The sequence below is a fragment of the Nicotiana tomentosiformis genome, chromosome 12 (assembly GCF_000390325.3).
Source record: "Nicotiana tomentosiformis chromosome 12, ASM39032v3, whole genome shotgun sequence".
Taxonomy (NCBI): domain Eukaryota; kingdom Viridiplantae; phylum Streptophyta; class Magnoliopsida; order Solanales; family Solanaceae; genus Nicotiana; species Nicotiana tomentosiformis.
In genome coordinates this window covers 128,605,755-128,621,819 of record NC_090823.1, presented here as the reverse complement: position 1 = coordinate 128,621,819, position 16,065 = coordinate 128,605,755, and the positions used below count along the sequence as shown (strand labels likewise).

The 16,065-nt window shown below is 35.3% G+C and overlaps 1 protein-coding gene across 3 annotated transcripts; it reads left to right on the top strand.

Moving 5' to 3' along the window:
• The first annotated feature begins 1,095 nt into the window (after nt 1-1,095).
• LOC104095176 (TMV resistance protein N-like) lies at nt 1,096-15,517 on the top strand. Of its 3 annotated transcripts, XM_009601229.4 has the most exons (9): nt 1,096-1,685; nt 3,382-4,033; nt 4,646-5,735; nt 5,865-6,152; nt 10,213-11,742; nt 11,812-12,700; nt 12,775-12,899; nt 14,529-14,599; nt 15,250-15,517. In XM_009601229.4, exons 2-6 carry the CDS (start codon nt 3,555-3,557, stop codon nt 12,619-12,621), a joined length of 4,197 nt encoding a protein of 1,398 aa, XP_009599524.2. In that variant the 5' UTR covers nt 1,096-1,685; nt 3,382-3,554; the 3' UTR covers nt 12,622-12,700; nt 12,775-12,899; nt 14,529-14,599; nt 15,250-15,517. The 3 variants fall into 3 exon arrangements, with proteins under 3 accessions (XP_009599524.2, XP_009599525.2, XP_009599526.2); XM_009601230.4 differs by lacking the exon at nt 1,096-1,685 and having other exon boundaries at nt 1,926-4,033; nt 12,775-13,011; XM_009601231.4 differs by lacking the exons at nt 1,096-1,685; nt 14,529-14,599 and having other exon boundaries at nt 1,926-4,033.
• The last annotated feature ends 548 nt before the right edge of the window (nt 15,518-16,065 follow it).

The following is a 16,065-nucleotide window of genomic DNA, read 5'->3' as shown; positions in this document are numbered from 1 at the left end:
GAATATTTGCCTTTATTAGGTAATGATAGGACTATAGAATGATATTGTATTTTGAAATAATGGCTTGTTGTGAACACAAAAAACATAATCTTTCTCACTTAGAAGAAAAAAGAGAGAAAAGCGAAGGACTGAAGATTAATCGGCCCCCACACGTTTCCGCGGTTACTAATTAGGGTTCCACTGATGAATTCTATAATTTATTCAACAATAGTAAAATAACAAGGGAAAAAGCACATTTAGAATGCAGCTATTATTTTATATTTGGAATTAGATTTAGTGCTTAAACAGCTGTCTTGAAAGCAACTCAACGATAAGATTTACTAGCTCTTTGCTTTGTTCTCTTCTTACTATAATAATTAGTAAGTATAATCATATGGTCTTTTTTATTTATTTCTAATTACTTTCTCATGTCATTTCGAAACGGATTATTTGAATAAGAAGCTTGATAATACTATGAATTCCATTAAACTATAATAAATGAAGCATGGGATGAGGAAGATCATTAAATATTATTATATAAATTGTGTTTACTGATAGATTTATTATGTAATTTGCCTTTGAGACAAGAACATAATGATAAACTCAAAATTTAGATAAACAAATTGTAAGGATATGAATGTGATAAAATGATCGTGAGAACTACATACTGTAATCTTCTATAAGTTTTATTGATGGAAATGCTATATATTCCTAGCAGAGATATAGCAACAAGTTCTCGAATTATGTACTGGTCACACGATCTAGTCATAATGCATAAAAATTACAATGTAGGAATGAGAGTTGATCCACCATGTGTTGGTGGAAAATGAATATTAAATTTAGATCAACCTGAATCCATATTAAAATAATTTATGATATATAATTATTATATATTTATTAATTATAAGATAATAAAGAGCGCTGATGCATATCACGTTTGCTGAGCCCTGAAAATTTAACAGACAGTTAAAATTAGATTGGGAATTTGAAACTTCACTCACAAAATACAAGAAATTATTAGATATTATCATAACTCAAGCTTTCGATAAATCTCAATAAGTAGTTTGCTAACCTACTAAATACTAATCAAAACATATATGCCCCTCCATCACATAAGCAAATTTAAATGTAAAATAGTAAGACGTACCTTTTATATTAGTAGTTTATAAGTACGTATTTTATTAATTTTTTTTGGAAGAATTTAAAATCACATTGAAAATATCCAAATTTGTCTATAAATAATTTAGCTACGTGCAAGCCGGCGGAACATCACATATATAAAAAAATAAAATAAAATAAAAAATAAAAAAATTCTCCACTTTTGTCATCTGTTAATATTGAGATCATTCGTCCTTAAAGGGGCAGACAAATGCCTTTATTCACTAACGGAATACTATTAAAAATTAATTAATCTGGTTAGTACCAGTGATAGCCACGTTAACAAAATTTAACCAAAACACTTATACCCTTGCCCTTTCTCTTGCTCACCTCTTAACCTCTGAGAAATTGTTGTATTTTCCATCGGAGAAGGTGAAGTCCGGCGATATGATAGGAGTGAATGGAGATCAGAGAAGATTTTGGGATAGCTTCCTCCGCCGGCGCCGGCGACGGTGCCACCTCTTTTGCTACTTGATCCTTGACCAAATGCAGCTCCAACCCCACAACTTGCTTTCAGTTTTTACCACCTATTAACTATGGTGAAAAAGGTGAAGTTTTAACTTTTTATCACTCTTTAATTGATCTAAGCACCAATTTTGTTGAGTTTTCTGCGTGTAAACATCTGGGTAGCGAGATTTGAGCATCATTTTCTTTACTTTTGCTTCCCTTTTAGTAATTTTTTGCCTTTTGTTTTCTCTTTTCAACTTTACTTTTTTTCCCTCCTTTTCACCACTGCTCCTTTTGCAGGCGTTCTTCTTTGTTTCACTCTTTAATTTCTCACTACATCAGTGAAAAAGTTGGACTACTATTTTATGACATGAAACAGGAAGGTCATAAGAAGTTTCCCATAAAGATTATGAATAGTGAAAAAGGTATAAAAGTCTTATAGCCGTTTTTTTTTTCTACTGTAAAGTTAAATTTAAAAGGAAAAACAATTCTTTTTTGTTAGAAGCAGAAACATTTCTTTTTCAAAAAAGTAGCTTCTCTCAAAAGCACTTCTTCGAAAAGTAATTTTGAAAAAAATACATTTAAAACATTTTTTAGTTTTTAGAAGTTTGGTCAAAACACTAATTACCGCTCAAAAATACTTTTCAAATTAATTAGCCAAACACAATTTTTTTTTTTTTTTTTTGAAAAACACTTTTGACAAAAATAATTTTCAAAATAAACCTATTACAATTATTAAGCACCGAGTGACCAATTGTGTGAGCTATCAATAAATGTAAATTTGACACTCATAAGATAGTTTTTACGTAGTAATGATGTGTTCAATTTGCCACAAACAAAGAAAGACCATGTTTAAAGCACAAAGATAAGAACTGTGAGGTCGGCCTTGGTCCAGGGGCAGAGCCGGAGATCAAGTTACGAGTTCGATTGAACCCAATAACTTTCGTCCAAACTCTGTATTTGTCTTAAAAAATTTATTTAATATATTCAAAGTAGTAGTTTAGAACCCAGTAATTTAAGAAGACTAGAATACTGAAACCATAAACTTCAAATCATGATTCCGCGTAAGTTTGGTCCATGCCATTTGAGGTTCAATCAAGTAAAAAACAAAAGAAAGTGGACAACAAATAGTTGCCTGGGACCTTCTTAGGAGTTGGACCCCTTCACAATAATGTCACAGAGACAGTGATGGAACATACTACCTCGGCCTAATTTTATAAAGCAGTGTAAATTAACGTGTGGAAAAAATGTATATAAGTACAAATATGGAATGATAAGAAGACTTCATACCAGAAATTGACTTAAAATGTGACAACAACTCAGATATCATTAACATTAACAATACTATCAAGAAGCTTAATGACAAGTCTAACGGCTTAAAACAAGATGAATTCTTAAAAATGTATCAATGCCTAAAATATACAGTAGTACTTAGATATTATATTTATACAGCGCTCTATTTACAAGCTAGTGCCCACATACTCTCTACTTAGACATATTAGGTGCTAACATGTATTACCACCTAACCTCCGGATGTTATTCATTTTCTTTACGACAACTTTGTAACTACTGTGGTTTATGTAAAACTTGTACTATCTCAGTCTCAAATTTTATATTTTAATTGCAATTAAAAGTAAAATTAATTCTAATAGGGAATTTGTCTTGATTGACTTTTCATATGTTTTCTTCGTACTTTGGCTTTTTTCATTTTTGGCCAAGTCAGGTCGTCGTCTTCCCTATTTCACTCTTTAACTTCTCACAATAATGAAATAAAGGCAGGGTTCAATTTTATGACAGATTGGAAGACCAAATTCTGCATTCACATAGATGAGAACTGATTTGCCTCTTAGGCTTCAACTATTTCTCCTTAATTATTAAGCACCTCAACAACCCAATTGTGTCAGTTTTCTCACCATATACCAAAAGCTGATAATTTACTGTTAGTTGATCTTTAGCAATATTCTTCAACAATGTCTTATGCTTCTCCTTCCAAAGATTGGAAGTATGATGTCTTTTTGAGCTTTAGAGGTGAAGATACACGTAAAAACTTTGTGAGTCATCTCTATAATGCTTTGAAACAAAGAGGAATTGATGTTTTTAAAGATGATGAGCGTCTGGAAACGGGAAAACCAATTTCTGATGAACTTTTGAAAGCCATAGAAGACTCCAGATTTGCGGTCGTGATATTTTCAAAAAGCTATGCATCCTCAAGATGGTGCTTAGAGGAACTTGCACACATCATAAAGTGTCAAAATGAATTGGAGCAGACTGTGATTCCAATCTTTTATGATGTGAGTCCGTCTGATGTACGCCATCAAAATCCACCATTTGCTGAGTCATTTTCCCAACATGAGGGAAAATACAAAGATGATATGGAGAAGGTTCAAAGATGGAGGGATGCATTTGCGGAGGCTGGAAAATTATCAGGACATGATCTAAAAAATTATAAGTATGCTTTCTTTTTCTTTTTCTGTTCTGCTTTCTTGTTTTACATGAGGAAATAGGACCAAACTATAAGTTAAGTTACATTTCCAAACAAGTATCATCTGTGTATTTTGCCTAAAAAGAAAAGAAGATCCGATCTAGGAAGCAGAGACATGTAGTCGGTTTACTTGTATTTATAATTAAAAAACAAATTTAATGAACAGACGTTGAGCATGTGCTTTTTTAATAATGTACCGACGGTATGGTATATCGGCATCATTGGAAGATGTCATGATTTTCTTAAGATTCTCCAGATTTGTCTTATAATATCGTCATTTTGTTCTGCAATATTTTGAAAATGTTTAGTTGATTATTGGACTTAGATAGGTAAAACAGTAAAATTATGCAATCAGGAATATATAATTGATGGAAGATATTTTTCTGATTTATCTAGATAAGGCTTACAATTATTTCTAGAGTAGATTTTTAGAGATATAACATTATAATTAACAAGAGTAGTTGATATAAGCTATCCTGTAGCATTATTGTGGTCATTTATTTTAGAGAACAGTCTATTAAAACACTATGTTAACTTCTGTTTAATTTACGTAGTGTCTCTTTGCATCGTAATGTGTAGGGATGAGGTTGATTGCATCAATAAGGTAGTTGATTACATATTACCAAAGTCACTTCAAGCTATCCCACCGTCATCCGGAAGCTTAGTGGGTGTGGAACCTCAAATTGAGAAAATAATTTCATTATGGGATATGGAATCAAATGATGTTCGTTCCATTGGAATATGGGGGATGAGCGGTATTGGCAAGACAGAAATTGTAAGTATCATATATGAGAGATATCGTCATCTATTTGATGCTGATTGTTTTCTTGGTGATGTTGGAGAAATGTACCAGAAAAAGGGTCTTACATGGATACAACAAGCTCTCATCCGTAAGCTATTGGGGAAAAAGATACCTATAACTAGTGAACGCGAAGGTGCCATAATTATAAGGAATCAGCTTCGCTGGAAGAAAGTTTTGGTCATTCTTGATGATGTAAACCATCTAAATCAACTAAAAGTTTTAGTTGGAGAGACAGAGTGGTTTGGCAGGGGTAGTAGAGTTTTGATTACCACGAGAGACAAGCACCTGATAATCGCTCATGTAGGGGAGAATAAAGTGTATGAAGTCCTACTATTATCTGAGAATGATGCTCTTGAACTGTTTTGCCTGCATGCTTTCAAGAGAAAATCTCCAGAGAGAGATTTTGAAGAGCTTTCAAGGGAAGTGGTGAAGTATGCTGATGGGCTCCCTTTAGCTCTTGAAGTTTTGGGTCCTTCTTTTTGTGGACGAAACAAAGAGCAATGGAGAGATATAATTGATAGACTGAAGAAAATCCCTAATGATGACATTTTAGGAAAACTTAAGATTGGTCTTGATGGATTAAATAAAGATGAGATGAGAATATTTTTGGATATCGCATGCTTGTACAATCATGAACAAAGATATTATGTGGAACGAATACTTAAAAGTTGTGGTATTCATCACTTGATAGGAATAAGCCGTCTCATTGAAAAATCTCTCTTATCCATCAGTAGAGATGGCTACAGCTACATATTTAATATGCATAGTTTGATTAGAGGAATGGGTGAAAATGTCCTCAAGGAAGAGCACACAAACAGCAGAATATGGCTTCATGAGGAGGTTCATGACCTTTTTGCTGGAAAGTTGGTAAGGGATATTTGAACAAAATTGATAGTTTTGTAATCTGATAATATTGTGACTTTGTTCTGTTGAGTTTTTTCTGCTTTTTTTTTTAATGATTCCTTGACAAATAGATATATGTTTCTTTCTTTACAGAAAACTAAAAAGGTGGAAAGCCTAAAGATCCCAAAAGGTTACAATTTTGAAGATGAAAATATAAATCATAACAAGGTATTCAAGAGGATGCAAAGCTTACAGGTATTAATAGTTGATAATAAAATTTTTTGCTCGGAAAGCACTGTCACTTGTCTTCCTTCTAGCCTGCGGTGGATTCAATGGCCGTTCTATCCTTCAAGTTCATTGCCGCAGCAGTTTGAACCATCACACCTCGTGGGGCTTAGATTATATAACAGTCGGCTTGTCGAACTTTGGCCAATATCAAAGGTATACTTGCGCCTCTCTCTCTCTCTCTCCAATACAACAAAATTCCATTTTTTTGTTTGCTAGGTTTAATGCACATAAATTGATCACTCCACGATTTAAATGCAAATGCGATAAATGTTTTGATATACACAATTAACATCAATATGTTTGGTAATCACTCACTTGAAAAGTGGAAACTTAAACTTACAGGTCCAGTGTACAAAATTCATCCAAAATCACACCTATTATCTTTCCCTTTCACTCCAACAACTCATATTTCCATCTTTTCCCCCCAATTAAATCTTCTAAATATTTAGGTGGAATCGAACTATGGTGACATTCACGAATCACAATCTAAACTTTAACAAATCGATGTATGTCCTGTTTTGAGTTAAATAAATTGTATATCAAAGATGGTTGAAGAAACTTTTTTTGTAGGAGCAAATATAATAATTAAATCTACCGTGAATCATGCATGTTAGGACGTTCGACCACGGAAGCTATTCACCTTGTAAGGAGGTTGGTTGAGCAATATAGGGAGAGGAAGTAGAAATTGCATATGGTGTGCATTGACCTAGAGAAAGCATACGATAAAGTTCCGAGGGAGATTTTACGGAGATGTTTGGAGGCTAGAGGTATGCATGTTGCTTATATTAAGGTGATTAAGGACATGTACGAGGGAGCTAAAACTCGGGTGAAGATGTGTGCCGGGGGGGGGGGGTGTCCTCAAACCACTTTCTAGTTGTGATGGGGTTACACCATGGGTCAGCTCTTAACCCATTTTTATTTGCCTTGGTGATGGACACACTAACACGCCACATTCAAGGGGAGGTGCCATGGTGTATGTTATTTGCAGATGATATTGTACGGATTGACAAGACGTGAAGCGGTATTAATGCGAGGCTGGTGGTTTGAAGACAGACCCTGGAGTTTAAAGGTTTCAAGTTGAGTAGGACCAAGACAGAATACTTGGAGTGCAAGTTTAGTAACAAAACCAATGAAGTGGACGTGGTCGTGAGGCTTGATAAACAAGTCATCCGTAAGAGAGATAGTTTCAAGCACCTTGGGTCTATTATCCAAGAAAATTTAGAGATTGACGAGGATGTTACACACCGTATTGGAGCGGGATAGGTGAATGGAGGCTCGCATCCGGTGTTTTATGTGAGTAGATAAGAATGTGCCACCTAAACTTAAAAATATGTTCTACAACGTGGTTGTTAGACCGACTATGTTGTATGGGGCAGAATGCAGTCAAGAACTTCCATGTGCAAAAGATAAAAGTTGCAGAGATGGATGTGCGTGTATATCAGGATTGATAAGATTAGGAATGAAGATATTCAGGCCAAGGTTGGAGTGGTCCCGATGGAGGACAAGATGCAGGAAGTGAGGCTTAGATGGTTTAAGCATGTGAAAAGGAGAAGTACAGATGCCCCACTAAGGAAGTGTGAGAGGTTGGTCTTGGTGGGTCTGAGAAGAGTTAGAGGTATGCCAAAAGAGTATTGGGGAGAGGTGATTAGGCAGGATATAACGTTGCTTTAGCTTACCGAGTACATGACCCTTGTCATGAAGATATGGATGTCGAGAATTAAGGTAGAGCGCTAGTAGGTAGTCGAGAATGTTTCTTTCCAATGCCATTAGTAGTGGTATTAGTTTTGTATTCTATTATTGTTAGATTTCTATTACTACATGTTGTTCCTTTTGCTTCATTTTCCTATTATCTTGTTCTTGTTACTGCTTGTTACTACTGCTTTCTTTTCATCTTTCCTTGAGCCGACGGTATGTTGGAAACAACCTCTCTATTTTCAAGGTAGGGGTAAGGTTTGCGTACACAATACCCACCTCAGACCCAACTTGCGGGACTATATTAGGTTTGTTGTAATCAAAAGGACCTAAACATGCTATATACTTGTTTCTATAATTCATATTCACTAAACAATCATATTTATGAACCTTCAAAAGTGAAGAAATATTATATATATATATATATATATGAGTTTTGCTAACCTACTACAATCATGTAGTTAGTGGCGGAATCAAGATTTTTAATAAGGGGAATCAAAATATAAAGAAGTAAACTCACGAAGAAGCCAAATGGTGTCAATATATAGTGTAAAAGGGCAGCCCGGTGCACAAGACATTCCGCGTTCATGCAGGGTCCGGGGAATGGTCACACTCCAAGTGGTGTGATATAGATAGCATACTCTAATGCAAGCATTAGTGGCTGCTTCCACAGCTCGAATCAGTGACCTATAGGTCACACAGAGACAACTTTACTGTTGCTCCAAGACTTCTCTTCTGTCAATATATAGTGTAACAATAACAACAACCTAGTAAAATCACACAAGTAGGGTCTGGGGAGGGTAGAATGTACACAGACCTTCTCTCTTTCCCGGAGGGATGGAGACACTGTTTCCGAGAGACCCTCAGCTCAAAAAGACGAAAATAGACAATAGAATCTGTGACAACAACACAAATCAGAAAAATAATATAAGCCGTCAATATATAGTGTATATACATAAAAATGAAAGCTTTACTTAGCTACAAAGTGATATTTTCTATCGAAGGATTGTCGATTGATTCCCCTTGAGTACACATGGCGCCACTGCATGTAAATCTTTTTCCAAAATACCTACATTTGACTTCTCCAAAATACATATGGCAAGACATGCCACCACATTAAATGTATGGACTTTTGGGTTTTTAATCCAAATCCTTAAATTCCCTCTCCATTTATCTCCCATTTTGCTCCCCAATTGAACTCCAGCAAACCCAATCCCAAATTTGTACTCCTTTCTCAAATTTTCTTGTAGTCCGTAGTTGTATTCTCACAAAACATTCCAATAACATAACAAACATTGACACCAAAGGAGAGGTCAAAAGCTGGTGAGTGAAACATCAAACTGAATATTGATTAAAACTGAGTTTTGGCAAAATAACAGCGTCCTAAATTGTGCATCTTCTTAAGAAGAGCTCCCCACCCTTTACCGCCTTCCTCTTTCGCTTTCTTATAATAATACTGAATATTGCATTCTTTCAATGGTTGAAGAGAAATATTAAGTCAACGGGAAGAACAGATGTTGAATTCCTTCTGAATATGATCAAACAATAATTGTTGGGCGTCATAAAATAAAAAAGCAAAAAAGAATATAGACACCATAATATGACTAAAGGATGGAACCGTTAAAAACCGCACAAATATAGCTATATTTGCTTTCTGTGGGAACGAGGTTATAAATAACTTAAAATGAAGTACTTTATCACAAAAAATAGTACAAAAACTATTTTCATTTGAAGTTTCTTTAATATTTGGATTTCACAATTTCAAATAATTATGAACAAATTTTTATAATTGTACAACATCTTGAATATAAACTTGTTGGGAGTATGAACAAAGTCTTACATGGAAAGTAGAAAAGAAAAATAAGCTACTTATAAGGAGTTAGATACTCTTAATGGTGTGAGGTCTTTTGGTAAAATCATACGGGCTTGACCCAAAGCGGACAATATCATGCCATGTTGAGACTTAAGAGTATCTTTGGGCCGTTTTAATCTAACAACTGGTATCAGAGCCAATGGTTTAAAAACTTTAGTTTTTCCCTTGTATAATTTAATTTATCACTTCTCTAAAGATGACATGTATGCCCCGGGGTTGAAGTGTTAGCGCCGGGGTACTCCTTCACGACGTAAGCCCTATAAATATTTGATTTTCAATATTTTAAAAAGCAAAATCTAAAAAGGATCTATGATATTAAAAAAGGTTTTATTTTCATTCTTAAATTAAAAGAGAAGAAATATTTATTTAGATGTTAAGACAATTACGTATCTCAAAAACAAAACTGAAAACTCATTTCCATTTTCCGCATTAGCTACTGTTTAATTTGTTTTTCTCGTCCAGTCTACTTACTTTAATGACCATTCTGAAAACGAAACTTTTCCGTTTTAATTAGCTTGCATTTTCCGTCAATTCTGTAACAACCTTCTCTTCTCCCTCTCTCCTTTTGTTTTCCCTCCACAAAATACAATCGCAATATTTCTATTATTACTACTTAAGCTCACAGAAACATTATGTTTTATATTCCAGAGATTGAACAAGTTGAAGCATTTGGATCTAACCAAGAGCCTCAGGTTAACAAAGAGCCCTAATTTTGGTGATATGCCAAACTTGGAGACACTAAGTTTGCGTGAGTGTATGAATTTGGAAGAGGTCCATCCATCTCTTGGACATTGCAGAATGCTTAAAGAATTGGATTTGCGGGGTTGTAAAAAACTTAAGAAGCTTCCAAAATTTGTTTCCATGGAATCTCTTGAGACTCTCAACCTTCGTGAATGCACAAGTTTAAGAAAATTTCCAAAATTCTGTGGAAATATGCAGCACTTATCAGAACTCTATGTGGAATCCCCATGGATAAGAAGCTTACCCCCTTCTCTCAGTGGTCTAAGCAAATTACATTTGAGAGATTGTGAAGATCTTGAACGTATTCCAGACACTAGCATTCAAATTCTTAGATTTCTGAAGATTTCAGATGGCAGGAAACTAGCAATGCCAAACAGCCTTTTTGAATCAGAGCAATTGGAGGAACTTTATATATACCATTGTTCTAGATTGGTAGAGCTCTCCCTATCTGTTATAGTTCAAAAGAAGCTTATTGAGTTAGTTTTAGAAGACTGTGAGAATTTAAAGAAGCTTCCAAACTCTATTCAGATGAAGTCCCTTAGACGACTCAAGATATCTAATTGCCCAAAATTAGATACATTTCCAGAAATCAATGGAGATATGCATTCCTTGAAAGAACTGACCATAAAAATTACAGGGACAAGAGAACTGCCTTCATCCATTGGGGATCTGAGCAACCTCGAATTTCTCAATCTGGATTCTACCGGGATAAGAGAACTGCCTTCATCCATTGGGAATCTGAGCAACCTCGAATATCTCAATCTGAAAGGATGTGAAGATCTTGTAAGTCTGCCCAACAGCCTCTGTAATTTGAAGAAGCTTGAAGAACTTGTTCTCAAAGGCTGCAAAAAGTTAGAGAAGCTTCCAGAAAAATTTGGTGATCTTCAACGGTTAAAAGAACTTGATGCAAGTGATACTGCAATCTCCCAACCACCTCCCTCCATCACCAAGCTTCACAATCTGGAGATGTTACAATTCTCGAATGCTGTACGACAAGTGCAGCATTCGTCAGGTTTTGTTTCACATCAACTATTAGCTTTTTCCTCCTTGACACAACTTCATCTTGGTAATTTCAACATATTGGGTGGACTTCCTGAGGATCTTGGATCTTTGCACTCTCTGGAAGAGTTGAATTTAAGAGGAAGCAGTATTTCTTGTTTACCCAAAAGCATCAACAAACTCGTAAGCCTGAAATCCCTGGATGTGCGATTCTGTCAGAATCTTAATGAACTTGAACTACCCCCAAATTTAAAGGAGTTATATGCAGATTATCATTTAGCCACGAAGAGCATCAGAGATATAGTATTTAAGTGTGTTAGGCTGCATGACATCTGTATATCATGGTATGGTCATGAAAGAACCGAATGCGGAATTGTCACAACTAACCAAGTTAATGTGTTGAAGTTCCTACAGCATTTTCTCAGGACATATATCCAGGTTTTTGCCTCTCCCTCACCTATGAATGTCAATTAATTGATCTATACTAATAATGATCTTCTGTTGCAGTGTGACTTTCACCAGAGGAGCTACTTTTGCATTACTTTCCCTGAAGTCAGAATACCAGAGTCGTTCGATTATCAGTTTATAAATCAATCAAAGATCTCAATTTGTCTGAATCCATCCTGGTATACCCATAAATTCCTGGGTTTTTCGATATGTTTCTATTCTGATAGATGTAGAGTTGATCTAATAGCTACATTGGTCTGCAAATCTGAGCCTGAAAGAAAACATTCCTTGAATTTTCACATCCACCAAAGTTGCCTTAACTTTCCTTCTGTCTTGTGGTACTACATACCATTTAAAGCATTGTGGCGCACTTCTGACGATAAAGAAGGGAAGATCCTAAATGATTATTGCCTATTTGAGGTATCCTCAGAAGCGGAAGCATGTTGGGGAATTCGCCTGGAGTATGAGAATAAAGTTAGGAGATGGAGAAGGAAGCAACGTGTGAGACAAAGTCCCAAACTCCATCCAGTTCCGCAAAACGATAATGCAGTGACAACTGAAATTGGTTGTTCTATGGTAATTGAACAACTAGAGCCATCATGCAGTTCTGGTTCGCTGGCATTTGTTGAGAATAACATCACAACAGAGAGGGGACTACATTTGGGGTATGAGAATAAAGCTCTAGAGATGGATCAAGTAACAATGGTAGTTCAGAAGGAACATGAATCTCAGAATGTTGAGCTGATTAGAGTTTGTGATAGCCTATCAAAGAAGATGGACGATGCTTCAAGAAAGAGAAAGAGAAATAGAAAGAAAAAGAGAAAGATGGCATGGGAAAATGAGACCAGCATCTCTCATAGCCCCAACTAGCTTGCATGATTTTGATTGGATCAGGAGAATCCTCTTAGATTTTTAGCAAATATTGGGTACCCGAAAGGAGAAAATCAAGGTTAGCCTCGAAATCTTGAGAATTCTCGTGTTCATGTGTATATTTACACTTAATTTCATGTTTCTTGGATGTAGGAAGCATCTATCCAATTGGATTTTAAACACAAAGAAGGTGTGTAATAGTGCAGCAATTACTCAATATCAACGCCATATGCTTGAAACTATGCAAGTAGTTGCTTGTTACCATTTTGTCGAGAAAGGTACCGGATATTGCTCCTACCACTTTATTCTTTCCTTTGATGCTTTAGGCCTCTGCTTCTATGTCTCTCTCAGTAAAGCTAAGAGCAAGGTAGCTGGTGATATCATCCTCAGGTTTGTTTTTAATTTTTCCCTAAAATTTTATCGTTGTAGGGGTAAAACAACAACCACCCAGTATAATTCCACTAGTAGGGTCTGGGGAGGGTAGTGTGTACGTAGACCTTACCCCTACCCTGGGGTAGAGAGGCTGTTTCCGATAGATCCTCGGCTCCCTTCCTCCAAGAACTCTCCACCTTACTCTTGGGGTAACTCGAACTCACAACCTCTTGGTTGGAAGTGGAGGGTGCTCACAACCATAGCAACCCACTCTTGTCGTAGTAGGCGTAACTGGAAATAATTTAAATGATTTGAAAATAATTCTGCCATTCGTACATAGACTATACTATTTTAGACAAATATATGCTTTTGGCTTTAGGTCGCTGCAACGTATCTCTGAGCATACTTGATCATCTGAAATATTTTTACTAATATATATCTTATTCTTTTACTTTCACGTTTATTTTATATTGGTAATGATGATGATATGAGTTGAGCTTAAAGAAAGAAATCAGGATTTATACCTCCTACCCAACTTGTTTGGGACAGAGGCGTAGTTGTTGTTATTATTGTAATTTGGAAATGAATTTTAACCTTCAAATCTAAGTTAAAAAAGGAAAAAAAAAGCTTGAACAACTTCAGGTAACTAATGAATTCGCTTCTTTTCTGAAATACTAGTGTACTTTCTTGCTGCTGGTTTACATGATATGGTTGTATTTTCTGTGTTTGATGTTTAATCGTTGCAATTCTCTTTACTAAGTGAAGATGTGCTGAAGCAGTGTGCAAATGTTGGAATGGGATCATTGGAAAGTGACTTTGGTTGATTTTATAAAATAAAAAATAAAAAAAGTGGGCCAAGCCCACCTTCTGTTACTATTACGTTCCTTAAGGAGATCAAATGGGCGAACTTTTGGTTTTAGAATCCTAACTAGAAAAGGCTACAAAGGAGCTATAGAATTTGAAGCGTCGGTGATAAGGATTTTTGCTATATATATATATATATATATTTTTTTTTTGCTAAGTGAATCATTGCCGGAGGGAATTAAGGATAAGGTATTAAATTTATTTCTTATGTTGTTTAGTTATCAGTTTCGACTTTATGATTTAAGATGAAGTGTTTTGGTTGGCATGATGAGATTAAACTATGATTTAGATAGAGTTGATAACTTATTTTGTTATTTAGTGGTGAAATTATGAGAAGCTATCATAAGTAAGTTTGAAGCTTTAAAGAGAAATTAGGATTTTGAATGGTGTTATTGATGGAATGGAGGGATAGTTATTGAACTAACTCAAGCAATTTAAGTTAGATGATATTCTGAATGCCAAGGATACGGGAAGAATTTACTTGGACATTAGAATTAAGAAGTTTCAGTCTTAAAGACTAGTTTTAATTGAATAACTATGTTGACTTATACTGAGAAAATAATTATATATATCTCTGACCCATGGAGGAATGAGTTAAACCAATTTTACAATTTGCTTCGAGGTTTGGACTTAGGCATTGACATTGTTAATTAATATTTTTTTTTTTATAGATTGAGGCTATTGAATGCCGTTTGGTTGGTGTTTTGGACATCACAATATTGAGAGACTTGCCGTTAGCGAGGTAAGTGAGACTTTAAGCTTTGGTGCTTGCTTTTCTAAAATTCGTTTTGAAAATGTGTTTTCTCTGCCTAGTCCATGTGTTGGGACAAGCGTGCGCTTGGTAGAATCGGTGGTCTTAGACTAGCCGCAAATATATTATTTTATGAAAAATACAAAAAAAATAAAAATTTATAAGTTGTTTAATGGTGTAATACGGCTGTGAGCCATGATGTTAAGTTTGATAGTTTGATACGGTTGTGAGCCATGGTGTTGAATTTGATAGTTTGATACGGCTGTGAGCCATGATATTGGGGCATTGTGTATGCCTTTGTACATCACTCGAGCATTGTGTATGCTTCTTGATATATTTGGGGCATTGTATATGTCGCCGTTGTAGATTTGGGGTGTTATGTATGCTGTCGTGGACTTGTTGGGGTGTTTGGTTAATTTTCTACACTGTCGTTTATAACAAGTCCTTAGTGTAGATTGTGCTGAAATATATAATGTTGTTAAATAATTGTTTGGACCTTATAGAGTTATTATATGGTGAAAGAATTTTTGTGCTCGTTGTGTGTTTATATTTTCTAACACTTATTCCAGAAGTATTCAGAGTAGCGAGTCGAGGATCTTACTGGATTACGTAACTCACTCCTTACCTGCATGTCTATCCAGATACTGTTGGTGAAGACGAAGGCGAGTTCGCTAGAGTTGATTCAGTTATTGAGGTGAGCCGCCACATTGTTCGTGGAGGCTGCCAAAAGACTCTTTATCATTTATTCATATGATGTCTTTTGTAATTCTCTTAGATGCTCCATGGTCTAGTGTGGGATTTGGCCTAGAGTTTCAATTTAGTACTTTGAGATATTAATTGTTAGTAAATAAATTATTAGATTATTTGGATGCTCATTTAATTAATCAAATATTGCACATTAATGGCTAAGGTATGAAAGTATGGTTCGCCTAGCAAATGATGTTAGCTGGGTGTCAGTTACGTCTAGAGAGTAGTATGGGACGTGACAGAAATGGTTTGAACATTAGCTTCTGTAAGAAATGGTTTGAACATTAGCTTCTGTAAGGATAAATGATTAAACAATATTCCACTCATGGAGGTATAACCCAATTTATTCCATATTGCCCAAGATAAGAATACCTCTATTGCTCAAAAACTGATGTGGGTTCGAACAACTGGAATGTATTATTCAGAAGGTACGTTCAGGATTGGGAGATAGATAGCGTGTTGGAATTACTGAGTCTTGCCACAGCATGTTGGTGAAGCAGTTTTTTTTGGTGCTTGTGGAATGAAAAGAATCATAGATGTTTTGATGGGATCTCAACTCCAACTCACTCTCTTAAAGCTAGACTAATATTAGTACCCGCATGATATGCAGATAATATTATGATCCTGCTAAATGTTACAAATTAAAAAAAAATAGTATGAATAAATATTGGCATAAGTTTAAATATTATAACCCCACATATAGTCGGTAA